Below are 12,705 nucleotides of genomic sequence, written 5' to 3'. Positions count from 1 at the left end.
AAATAAACAATCATAGACATGGATTTAGATTTTTTTTAAATATTGATGGACTCAAGTTATTATTGTATCGTAATTGTAATGAACTGTATACATACTGATCCAATGCCCACGAAATGTTAAAAAAATAAACATAAACGCGGATTTTAATTTTATTTTTTAAAGTTAAAGAAGTAAGTTATTACTAAATACCAAATTTAATAATAAATAAAATATTATTATAAAAATAAAAAAACAAACACTTTACAGGTTTATTAATAAAACTCAAATTAAATAACATATAAAATATTACTAAAATTAAAATACTGGGCAATGATAGGAAGAAAACCCAAATTAGTTAGGAAAACTAAGAAACCCTAATGAATGCACCTCATTTTGCCACGTGTTACACCTTTTTGTAGATTGTGTTACGTGTAATAATCAGAGGCCGCCACGTGTTAGGTAACAACTTTTACTTTTTCAGAAAAAGGTGAAAATCTACAAAAATTGTTACACGTAACATGTGATAGCCTTTAGTTGTTACACGTAACACAGTCTGCAAAAAAGTCTAACACGTGATAAAATGAGGTCCATTCGTTTGGATTTCTTAATTTTCTTAACCAATATGAGTTTTCTTTATAGCCACAAACATAATTGTTGCACAAAATATGTGCTATAATCATAATAGCACAACATTATTCCGACTCCAATTCAAACATAGCACACGCTTCTAATTTACTTTATATGTGATTAGTGGTCTAATTTCCAAATGAGCACAGATTTTAGCTCATTTTCATCCATGGCAACAGGGATCCTAGCCACCACATCTTGCAACATCATCTCATTCACACACGACATGCTTGCATGTTGGATTTGTGCTTTCATTTCTCTTAGAGCATCCATTAGTTTTCCAGCCTGCACATCTGTGTTTCCCGATTGTACCCGTATCATTGTAATATTGCCAACAATCTTCACTTCCACTTCCCTCAAGTTACTGGTATTACTTCTACTCGTGTTATTTCTTGTTTTTTTGTTGTTAACACCTAATGTTGGCTTAGTAGATAGATGCAAATCACAAGTGTTGCTGTTTTGTTGGTGATTGTCCACTGAATCAACCATTTCCACCTTTATTTTTTTTGTTTTTCCTTGGTGGTTGTTGTGACCGTGTAATTGAGATTCAAGATAACTGACTTTTTCTTTAAGATTGTTGATATAGGAAACAGCGTCTGATAGGAGAGACGCCTTGTCCATCCTAGAAACATTTGGGACAACAGATCGGAGGGCATAGAATCGTTGGTTGAGCTTCTCGCGCCGTTGTCGTTCTGCCTCCACGTGGTTCATTGGTTGAAACCCGCCGCCTGATTTTTTTCCTTTGACTACCAACAAACACAAAATGGTCACATTAGTTTTTCATAGGCTCAGCGATCAGGGACTACCAATATACAAATTGGTCACGTTAGTTTCTCATAGGCTCAGGGAGTACCAATATACACAAATTGGTTACGTTAGTTTTCGATAGACTCAGGGAAAAGTATAACTTATATGACATTGTATATACATGTAATATTTTTTAATTTAATAAGCGAAAAATTATGATGAGCCAAAAAAACTTAGAACACCTTTAGGATAGCAAAATAAATTCGAGCCTGATGGATATACCTGAAACCTAAAATAATAGGCTACGGTGTATCCGTAGCCAGACAGGAATGAGATTGGAAAAACAATATTTCGTGTGTATGACACGGCTATGTGATTAGATGATAACCGAAACAGTTACCCGAAACTATAATATACCTGTTCTCAAACCATATACCTAAAAAATATCCTTACAATTTTTTTTTATTTTCTTATATTTTTTCTTTAACCTTAGTTTAGTAATGCTTATTCTAATAGATTTATTACTTGGAAAATAAACTTTTTATTTTGAAATATATACATATTTTTTGATATTGAATAAACTGTCATTTTGGTCCATGTGGTTTGGTCAATTTTGCCACTTTAGTCCAAAACTCAAATTTTTTGCATCTGGGTCCCTGTGGTTTCAGTTTTATTGCCATTTTGGTCCAAAAATAAAATCAGGTCATATTTGTCTTATAAAATCCTGTTATTTTGTCATTTTCCGCAGGGGCAAAATGATTATTTCTTTTTTATAAATAAATACCATATTTTATAAGACAAATATGACCTGATTTGGCTCTGAGGAAAATGACAAAATTGCAGGATTTTATAAGACAAGTATGACCTGATTTCATTTTTGGACCAAAATGGCAATAAAACTGAAACCACAGGAACCCAAATGCAAAAGGTTTGAGTTTTGGACTAAAGTGGCAAAAGTAACCAAACCTCAGGGACCAAAATGACAGTTTACTCTTTGATATTGTTTGTATTTGTATGTTACGAACAAGAAATTATCCTTTAAAATTTATATAATTATGATATTTGTATATTTTAGATATTTTAACCTTTTATAGTGATAATAATATGTATGTAATTATCATAGTTTAACTTATTGTAGTTGTTAATAATATAAAATTATATAATATATAGAATGGTAATAAAAATAGTCCGCCGTTAAAAATAGCTTAACTGAGTTAAGTTATTTTCCGGATTACAAACCGATGTTTTAGGATTTTGATCAGAATGATGATACGAGTCGATTAATTATGTAAAACTTACCTCGAAACGATGCTCCAAACGGCTTGATTTTTGTTTATTGGAAGTTTAAACACCCGTATTGAACAATTGTTTTCGTCGTTTGAGGCAGTATTTCGTGGTAAATTTACATCAATCAACTCGTATCATCGTTCTAATCAAAACCCTAAAACATCGGTTTGTATTTCAAAAAAAAAACTTAACTCCATTAAGATATTTTTAACGCAGAATATTATCGACCAAAAGTGGACCAGATCGGATTATTATCGGAAAATAACTGAGTTGAGATTATTATCGACCAATTTAAGATTATTTAGATCCAATTTGCCTAAAATATAATATAGCAAAATATATGAGAATTGTCACGTGTCTCCTTATCTAGCTAGTATTTTCGAGTAAAATAATTTCGGAATTTCAAGATATTTTTTAAGGATTAATTTCATATATACCCTCACAAACTTTAAAAAATTCATACATATCCAACAAAAACAAAAAAATATCATATATGCTCTTACAAAATACTTAAAATATCAAATATACCTAATTTATTAAAAAAATCAAATAAATGATCATTTTTCCCTTATTTTTTTAACTTCAAGTTTTCATATATGCTCATTTTCATAACTTCATATTAACTTAAATTTATTTTTACCAGTTTTATTTTTTTTATTTTTATTCATAAACCATAGTATATATAATCCATATATAATATTTAAGCTAAATAAATTATGTTAAAAATAAGTAAATATAATATTTGAAGTTAAACGTCGTATATGGGATTTCAAAGTTTTAGCAAAATAAGAGTAAAATTGTCATTTATTTAATTGTTTTTAATAAATTGGGTATATATGATATTTTAACAACTTTATAAGGGGATATTTGATATTTATAATTTTGTATGAGTATATATAATATTTATTAAGTTTGTAGGTGTATATATGAAATTGAGAAGTCAAAATTGATTCTGTTAAATATACCTAGATAAATGTTGCTTCAGTAAATAAATAAATAAATACATTTGACAACTAAAAATTGATTTTGTTAGCTTTGTTCACCACATCTCTTTATACGCTTTGTTTTTAAGGCTCCCACCATTTTTACACCCCTAAATCTTATTTACATATCATTTTTTACTCTATCTCTCTCTCTCTCTCTCTCTATATATATAGAGAGAGAGAGAGAGATAGAGGAGAGAATATTAACTCCCTTTTTTAATTGTTACCCCAAAATTCAGCTATCTTCACAATATGGTTTGTTGTTAATGAAATAAGATGGTGGATTTAAATCAATCGGACTAAACGAAAAATGAGATGATACCTATTCCGTGGTTTGGTTTGTTCTTGATGAAACATGATACTACCTAGAAACCATAAACCTTAAATCTTAAATCCAAATTAATCATAAACCACAAATGTTAACCCTAAAGCTAAACCTTAAACCTAAATATATAAATCCTAAAGCTAAATTCTAAAACGCAACCTATAGATCCTAAATATTAAAGGACTCTTAATGGTTTAGACCTCTTACTGGTTTAGTACTTAATGGTTCATACTGTTTGTTTCATAAGCAAATGTCAGAATGATTCAGACATTTGTCTCTAAATAGTTAAGCATTATACTGAGTCTGAATGGTTAAGACCTCTAATCTGAATTGGTTAGACATTTGACTCTAAACAGTTAAGCATTATACTGCCTTTTAATGGTTCAGACCTCTTACTGGTTCAGCACTTAATGGTTCAGACCTTAGACCTTTTACTGGTTCAACACTTAACCATTCAAAAGTCGTCAAACGGCCCCTAAATTGTTAACCCTAATGCTAAAAAGGATGTTTGAAAAAGAAGCATCATTTTAGTGAAAATGTTGAGTTTAAAGAATGAGTAGAAATATGATTTGTAAACAATTTAAGTGAGTGTGTGTGAACATGTTAAGAAAAGAGCATACCATTGGGTAACTTGTTGTTATGTTGTCTCTTCTTATGCTTGGTCGTTGTGGAAAGAACCAACTGGCAATCGGAATCCGAATGCTCAGACTCAGTCTCAGCGTTAGTATCCGTCGTCAACGTTGTAATCTTTGTGTTGGTGCATATCATTCTTGTATTGTTTGACAGCTGGTCATCTGGTGTGGTTGAATCAAACTCTATATTGTTCATACCATCCTCCTCCTCATCATCATCATCAGCCATAAGTATCATATCAGCAAAAGAAACAACACTGCGGTGACCATCTTTATAGTTGTTTAACTGTGTAGAACCACCACCAAACAGAATCTGAACCTGATGAGCCAAGTCCCAAGACTCCTGCATGGCATGGTACGAACCCATTTCCACAACACCACTTGAAGTTGGAATGCAAACCATCGTCTCCAACCCATGGATCTGAGCTTCATTAGCTCTTTCGCATTTAAAACCCCGGAGCTGATCCGCCGAACCTAACCATATCATATTATTTGAAGCAAAAGTTGTACCCGGAACAGACCCGTCTCCAGGAGTAAACGATCGGGTCAAGGAGATGATGTAGAACCATTCAGCATCGTCATGGGTGTCTGGTCCTAAATGACACTGGATATCTTTGAGAGCAAACTTCCTGCATTTGGGGTCTTCTTGTAGTTCCTTGAGGTTTTGAAAATGGCCGTCTCCCCAGGACAAGGAGACACAGCCGTTTGAGTCGTCGGTGAAGGTCTGCCAGAAAATGGCGTATGCCCATTGTTGAGGCTGGTTTTGAAGAAGGTTTCGGAGCTTTTGCTGGAGGGTGTTTGAAGTGGGAAAGGGGACAATCGAAGAAGATGAAGATGGGGAAACAATTAGATCATCCATTCTCACAAGTAGAAAACTATTTTTCTTTTCTTCTTTATTTGGCAAAGAATGGTTTGGGTGGGTATAAATAAGAGATTGGTTTGTTTCTATTAGGACACGTGTTATATAACATGTGACTAATCAAATAATTATAAGTGAGTTTATGTAAGGGTGTTGTTAAATGCACTTCCATTTTTTAAAATTTTACTGGTTGCAGTCCCCCCTGAAGTTTGTAAATATATACAATCAACCCTTGTATTTTCTAATTTTTGAAAATTTGTATCATTTGCATATTTCGAATTGCTTCGGTGTGTTTCGGTAGATTTTCAGTTTGATTCGGTAATATTTTGAATATTTCAGACACATATCAGTTTGTTTCTTTGAAGTTTTGAACGTTTTGAATACTATACACCGGTTATAGATTGTTTAAATCGACAAAATCAGTTGAAATCACAAGTAAAATTGTTCAAAGTTTGTTTTTGTTCGCTGATTATACAGAAAGAAAAGTTGCAGATGTCTTAAAACGAATCTGAATTGTCGTAGCACTTTTACATCGATTTCCGATCTGAATTGCAGGTTTATATTGAATAAGTCTGAAACGGAAAATTAAAAATGCGTTAATTTGTTTGTGTTCGTCCGAAAAAGAAAAATGAAGTGAAAGGTTTTGATTGCAGGTTGTTAATCGAATAAGAAAATATAATCATTTTTCTTGCTGTTGATCTTTTAAAATGATCGAAGAAGAAAAGATCAAAATTTAAAAGTTGCTATTGAAGAAGAAAACTGAAGAAATCTTAGTAACAACTGAATGTCAAGAAAAATTTGAGAGGTGGCGGCTGAGTATAAGAGTCTTTAGGGGTTGAGTTTTCAAAAAAAAAAAAAAAAAAAATAATATATGAGAATTGTCACGTGTCTCCTTATCTAGCAAGTATTTTTGATTAAAATAATTTCGGAATTTCAAGATATTTTTTAAGGACTAATTTCATATATACCCTCACAAACTTTAAAAAATTCATACATACCCAACAAAAATAAAAAATATCATATATGCTCTTACAAAATACTTAAAATATCAAATATACCTAATTTATTAAAAAAATCAAATAAATGATCATTTTTCCCTTATTTTTTTAACTTCAAGTTTTCATATATGCTCATCTTCTTAACTTCATATTAACTTAAATTTATTTTTACCAATTTTATTTTTTTATTTTTATTCATAAACCATAGTATATATACTTCATATATAATATTTAAGCTAAATAAATTATGTTAAAAATAAGTAAATATAATATTTGAAGTTAAACGTCGTATATGGGATTTCAAAGTTTTAGCAAAATAAGAGTAAAATTGTCATTTATTTAATTGTTTTTAATAAATTGGGTATATATGATATTTTAACAACTTTATAAGGGGATATTTGATATTTATAATTTTGTATGGGTATATATAATATTTATTAAGTTTGTAGGTGTATATATGAAATTGAGAAGTCAAAATTGATTCTGTTAACTTCTTTAAATAAATAAATAAATATACCTAGATAAATGTTGCTTCAGTAAATAAATAAATAAATAAATAAATACATTTGACAACTAAAAATTGATTTGGTTAGCTTTGTTCACCATATCTCTTTATACGCTTTGTTTTTAAGGCTCCCACCATTTTTACACCCATAAATCTTATTCACATATAATTTTTCACTCTATCTCTCTCTCTATATATATATATATGCATGTATAGAGAAAGATAGAGGAGAGAATATTAACTCCCTTTTTTAATTGTTACCCCAAAATTCAGCTATCTTCACAATATGGTTTGTTGTTAATGAAATAAGATGGTGGATTTAAATCAATCGGACTAAACGAAAAATGAGATGATACCTATTCCGTGGTTTGGTTTGTTCTTGATGAAACATGATACTACCTAGAAACCATAAACCTTAAATCTTAAATCCAAATTAATCATAAACCACAAATGTTAACCCTAAGCTAAACCTTAAACCTAAATATATAAATCCTAAAGCTAAATTCTAAAACGCAACCTATAGATCCTAAATATTAAAGGCCTCTTAATGGTTTAGACCTCTTACTGGTTCAGTACTTAATGGTTCAGACTGTTTGTTTCATAAGCAAATGTCAGAATTATTCAGACATTTGTCTCTGAATAGTTAAGCATTATACTGAGTCTGAATGGTTAAGACCTCTAATCTGAATTGGTTAGACATTTGACTCTAAACAGTTAAGCATGATATTTTTGGAAATGGAGGTATAAGCAGTAAAAGTGGAGGTGCATTTAGCCACACCCTTATGTAAGACCATGTAACCAACAATTTAACTTTACTTTTTCTAGACCATATAACCAACAACCATTTGTGTGCATATATACTATAAAGAGTAAACTGCAATATTACCCCTTGAGGTTAAGGGTCATTGGCATGTCTACCCCTCATAAGAAAATAATTGCAATTTTACCCCCCACTGTTCACTGTTATGTTGCAACCTTACCCCCTGTTAACAGATTCTGTCAAGTCAACGTTTGTTTTGACTGTTATAATGTGTGAAAAGTCATTTTTGCCCATGTCTTATTCAAATTATATAAAAAATCAAGGAGTAAACTGCCATTTTGGTCCCTGTGGTTTGGGCACTTTTGCCATTTTAGTCCAAATCTCAAACTTTTTAAATCTGGATCCCTGTGGTTTCACTTTTATTGCTATTTTGGTCCAAAAATAAAATCATCTAATAATTGGCTAATAAAATCAGATTATTTTGTCCTTTTCCTAGGGGTAAAATGGTCAATATATTATTTATTTTATTTTGTTTCAGATCCATATCCTCTAAACCTAATTTCATATCCTTATCCATTTCACTTCTGTTCATCTTTAAACACTAAAACCCTCCATAGACTCTCTCATCACTGCTCTCTTTCTCTCACTAAACCCCACCTCCACCCACCATTCCGCCACCGCCTCCCACCCTTCTTCCACCGCACTAACCTCACCCTTTTCGCCATTAACCACGATGGCAAACACTATCCAAACCCGGCTGACATTGACCCACCTGAAGCCCCAGAAGACACAGTCCACGGTGTTCCCAAATTCAAACTGGACCTCATAATAGCACGTGCACGTAAGGCCCAAGAGGCACAGTATGAGAAAGATCAATCCATTTTTCTTAAAGCAATTCAAGATGTTGAGGATGCTCCTGATGAGTCTGTTTCTGCAGCCAATGATGATTCTGAGGGTGATTTGTATTCTGAGTTTGATGATTCTGTTGCTTTGAAAAGGAAGGAGTTTGTTAAAAAGGGTTGTTGAAGCCAAATCCAAAGAAAGATGAGGTAAAATGTTGAATTTTGGTTGACCCACTTGGGATTTGTTGTTAAGAGTGGTTTCGAAGTTGTTGGATGGTTAAAGATTGAATCTTTTTTGTTGACCCACTTTGAATTCTGTAGTTAAAAGTGATTATGAACTTGTTGGTTGGTTAAAAGATTGAATCATTTTGTTAACCCACTTGAAGTTTGTTGTTAACAGTGGTTTTGAAGCTGTTTGTTGGTTTTGACCATTTTGACATGAGGAAAAGGACAAAATAATATGATTTTATTAGCCAAAACCTAAGATGGACAAAAATGCCCCTGCATAAAAAAAGATAAAACAACCAGCTTTCAACAGTCAAAATAGGGGATTTTTGAATTTTGGACTAAAATGGAAAGAAAAGTGAAACCACAGGGACCCATATTTAAAAAGTTTGAGATTTGGACTAAAATGGCAAAAGTGCCCCAACCACAGGGACCAAAATGGCAGTTTACTCAAAATCAAGAATCAAGTTCATCATCATCAGTTCATTCTGGGTGTTGGAAGCTAGATCCACAAATCACCTACAAACAATTACTCTCATAATTCATTCAACATCAAATTTACACAAATCATCAAACCCTAAGTACCCTAAGTACCCTAACAACAACAAATCCAGATCCACAACACATATCACAAAATCAACGAAACAAGTTCATCATCATCAACAGCAATTCATTCTTCATCATCATTATCATCATGAGCAGTTCATCATTTCCTTCTTCCTAATCCAACAACAAAACAGAGGATTCCAGCAGTATTTGAAGAAGATGATGATAAATAATTATCATCCAACATCAGTTCATCTCTTTCTTAGACCCGAATCATTCGGATTCTTCAACCCTGTTTCCATCTGCACCGAAACAGAGGATTCTTCATTCGAATCGGTTTTATGATCACAACCCGGACCACCCGACCCATATGGGTGTTGATTACATTCTTGTTATCAACAATCCCATTGCAGATCCATCAATTTTCAATAAAGGACTACTCGAAACAAGGGGCATTTTCGCCTTACCCGCTAAAGGCGAAACACTAGATCTATACTGCAAATCTGGGTCGTTCTCCGGCGACTCTCTGTGTTTCCGACGATGTGCGGAACCCTAGCGGCGTGGCAGTGATGGTGATGGCAGTCTGAAAATCCAGCAGTAGCGGCACCGGCCCGGATTGTCGCCACCGACAATGAGGTGCAGATTTGAAAATCCAGCAGTAGCGTGGCGTGGCAGTGATGGTGAGTCGCCACCGGCAACGGTGAGTCGCCCCTGAGGTTCAGATCTGTTCGCCGTCCGAGTCGCCCCTGAGGTTCAGATCTGTTCGCCTGCAAATGGAGGTTCTTGTGGATCTTTAGATCTGTTGGGCTTATTTTGATGATGATGATGAATTCTCCTGCAAATGGATCTTCAGATCTGTTGGGCTTGTAAAGACGGAGGTTCAGATGATGATTATGAAACAAGACGGAGGTTCTTGTGGATCTTCAGATCTGTTGGGCTTATTTTGAAGAAGAAGATGATGACTTAACAACCCTTGTGGATCTCCAGCAGTATTTGAAGAAGATGATGATAAATAATAATAATAATAATAATAATAATAATAATAATAATAATAATAATAATAATAATAATAATAATAATAATAATATGGGGTAAGATTACCAAAATACCCTCACCTATAAGGGTCAAACTACCGTTGACTGTTAACAGGGGGTAAGGTTGCAACATAACAGTGAACAGTGGGGGTAAAATTGCAATTATTTCCTTAGGGGGGGTAGACATGCCAATGACCCCTAACCTCAGGGGGTAAAATTGAAGTTTACTACATCTTTTGGCATTAAGGTGTTATACCTCATGCATAGGAAGTTTTAAAAAAAAAAAAAAAAAAAAAAAAAAAAAAAAAGAAGAAGTTAATTTTTTATTTGTAACCCAAAGGTTTTCTTCCTTTTCATATTAGCCCATTAATTTTTTTTACTCTTAATCCAAACTTTTCATCTTTTCAAAATTACCCCATCAATTTTTTTTTCAACTTTGGTCCCAAAACTTTTAATCTTCACATTTTTTTCATTTTATGTTTCGTTCTAAATTTTGTGAGTTAACATGCCATAATGTGCGTGTGAGATTCCACGTTTTTTTCGTATATTTTTTTCCTGTTTTACAGGTCCGTCGCAACGCGTTTTTTTTCTACCCGTTTGACAGGTTCGTCGTAATCCGCTGGTCCTAAATCGATTTTGTTATTCTTTGCTACATTTTACGCTTACGCTTCGGTCTAATTTCTTAGCATTGACACGCCAAAACGGGTTGTGCGGTTCAACGATTTACGTCTGCTTTTCGATCGGTGTTATTTTTTCCTTTTTTATTTATTTTGTTTTTACAAACTTTTCCGATGTATTGTGGTTTCCTTTTTCCTTTTTTTCAAAATCTCTAATTCATCTCTTTTGATTACATGTGTCAGTTTTTCCTTTATACCCGTTATGTATTAATTTGCACTTGCTTATAATATATTTGTGAGATCTGTTGGTATTTAGAGCTTAAACAATAAATATTGTAAAATAGATGAACCAAGTTTTGAATCATTCTTCTTCAATATCTCGCCCGTTATGTATTAATTTGCACTTGCTTATAATATATTTGTGAGATCTGTTGGTATTTAGAGCTTAAACAATAAATATTGTAAGATAGATGAACCAAGTTTTGAATCATTCTTCTTCAATATCTCAGGTTGTTGTTGGTAAGGTATGAGGCCGATAATGATGCAGATCTTCCCACCGTCTATCAGTTTCGTAAGTTGATTTCTAACCTTTAGGTTAATGATCGATGGTGGTTCTCTTCCTCGATTGCACAACCAGTAGCATATGGGTTAGTCTCTAATTTTTTGGTTTTGATGTAGTGGTTTTGTCTTTAAAGATGCTTTTTATCAAGGTTCTTGCGATTTGGTTTGATTTCGTCAGCGCCATTGTATTGTCTTCGATTGCTGATTCAGTTGTTGGTCGTATGTGTGAATTCTGTTTGCTATCTATTTATGCGGTGTTATTGTTTGGTGCTGATTTTCCACTGTTTGTGTTGATATTTTGTTGGATTTTTTGAATTATTTTCAGTTTTTTTTTATATTGTGGTTGTTTGTTGAAGTGAAGCAGTCGGGTCCCGAGTTGTGGGTTTTTCAGATTGAATGATGTGTGGTGATGGCACCATTTTTTTGTGTGGTTGCTCGCTCCTCAAGCGGGCCCTTAAAACTAAGACCCGAGAGTTGTGTCACACGTAGGACGAAATCATTCAACCTTGATCGTACTAAGCGGAATGTAACAAACAATTGGCTTCTACCTTATGTGAAACTGAACGCCGAGCATTCTTCAATTGTTCTTGCTTTGTAAGCCCCGGCCGCAACGCGGCGGGGGTTAAACCTAGTATTATTTATTTTTGTATGCCATCATGGTTTATGAGAACTCATTAACTCATTATCTATTTTTTTTTACAGGTGAACTTTACAACATACAATTAATTCACACCCGCAAGACGCAGACCTGCCATCACTCATTACTAGGACCATGTTGTCTTAACCGGGCTCACACCTGTTCGAGAGGGGCGTTACGCTGTCCCCGAGAAAATTTCCAGCCTCCTGCCACTTGACAGGAGTTGCACCCTCCACAAGAGCCGACCCTCTGGAGTAAACGCACTGTAGTAGAAAACTCGGGTGGGATCAAGGGTCGAACCTGAGTCCTTCCCCATCATTTCCAATGCATCAACTAGCTGCGCTGGAATCATTTGCATTAACTCATTATCTATGCAATATCTTAATAGAAAGGGGGGGGACATACTGTTAGTAAAACTGTGTAAAAGAACAGAATAAAAGCTGGACAGAATGAAACTGCTGCTGAAAGAACTGCAAAATAATTGGAAACAGAAAATAAAGAAACAGTTAAAGAGTGAACCGGGCTTGTGTTTGACACAATT

General features: G+C 33.5%; 1 protein-coding gene across 1 annotated transcript; it reads right to left on the bottom strand.

Moving 5' to 3' along the window:
* Positions 1 to 247: 247 nt before the first annotated feature.
* Positions 248 to 5,469, bottom strand: LOC110925916 (transcription factor MYC1). The gene is made up of 2 exons (XM_022169712.2): positions 4,569 to 5,469; positions 248 to 1,352 (listed from the first exon to the last, which is right to left on the bottom strand). The coding sequence occupies exons 1-2, from the start codon at positions 5,437 to 5,439 to the stop codon at positions 727 to 729; spliced, it is 1,497 nt and encodes a 498-aa protein (XP_022025404.1). The 5' UTR covers positions 5,440 to 5,469; the 3' UTR covers positions 248 to 726.
* Positions 5,470 to 12,705: the final 7,236 nt, after the last annotated feature.

Source organism: Helianthus annuus, chromosome 17 (genome assembly GCF_002127325.2).
Source record: "Helianthus annuus cultivar XRQ/B chromosome 17, HanXRQr2.0-SUNRISE, whole genome shotgun sequence".
Lineage (NCBI taxonomy): Eukaryota > Viridiplantae > Streptophyta > Magnoliopsida > Asterales > Asteraceae > Helianthus > Helianthus annuus.
This window is presented reverse-complemented; position numbering and strand designations above follow the sequence as displayed.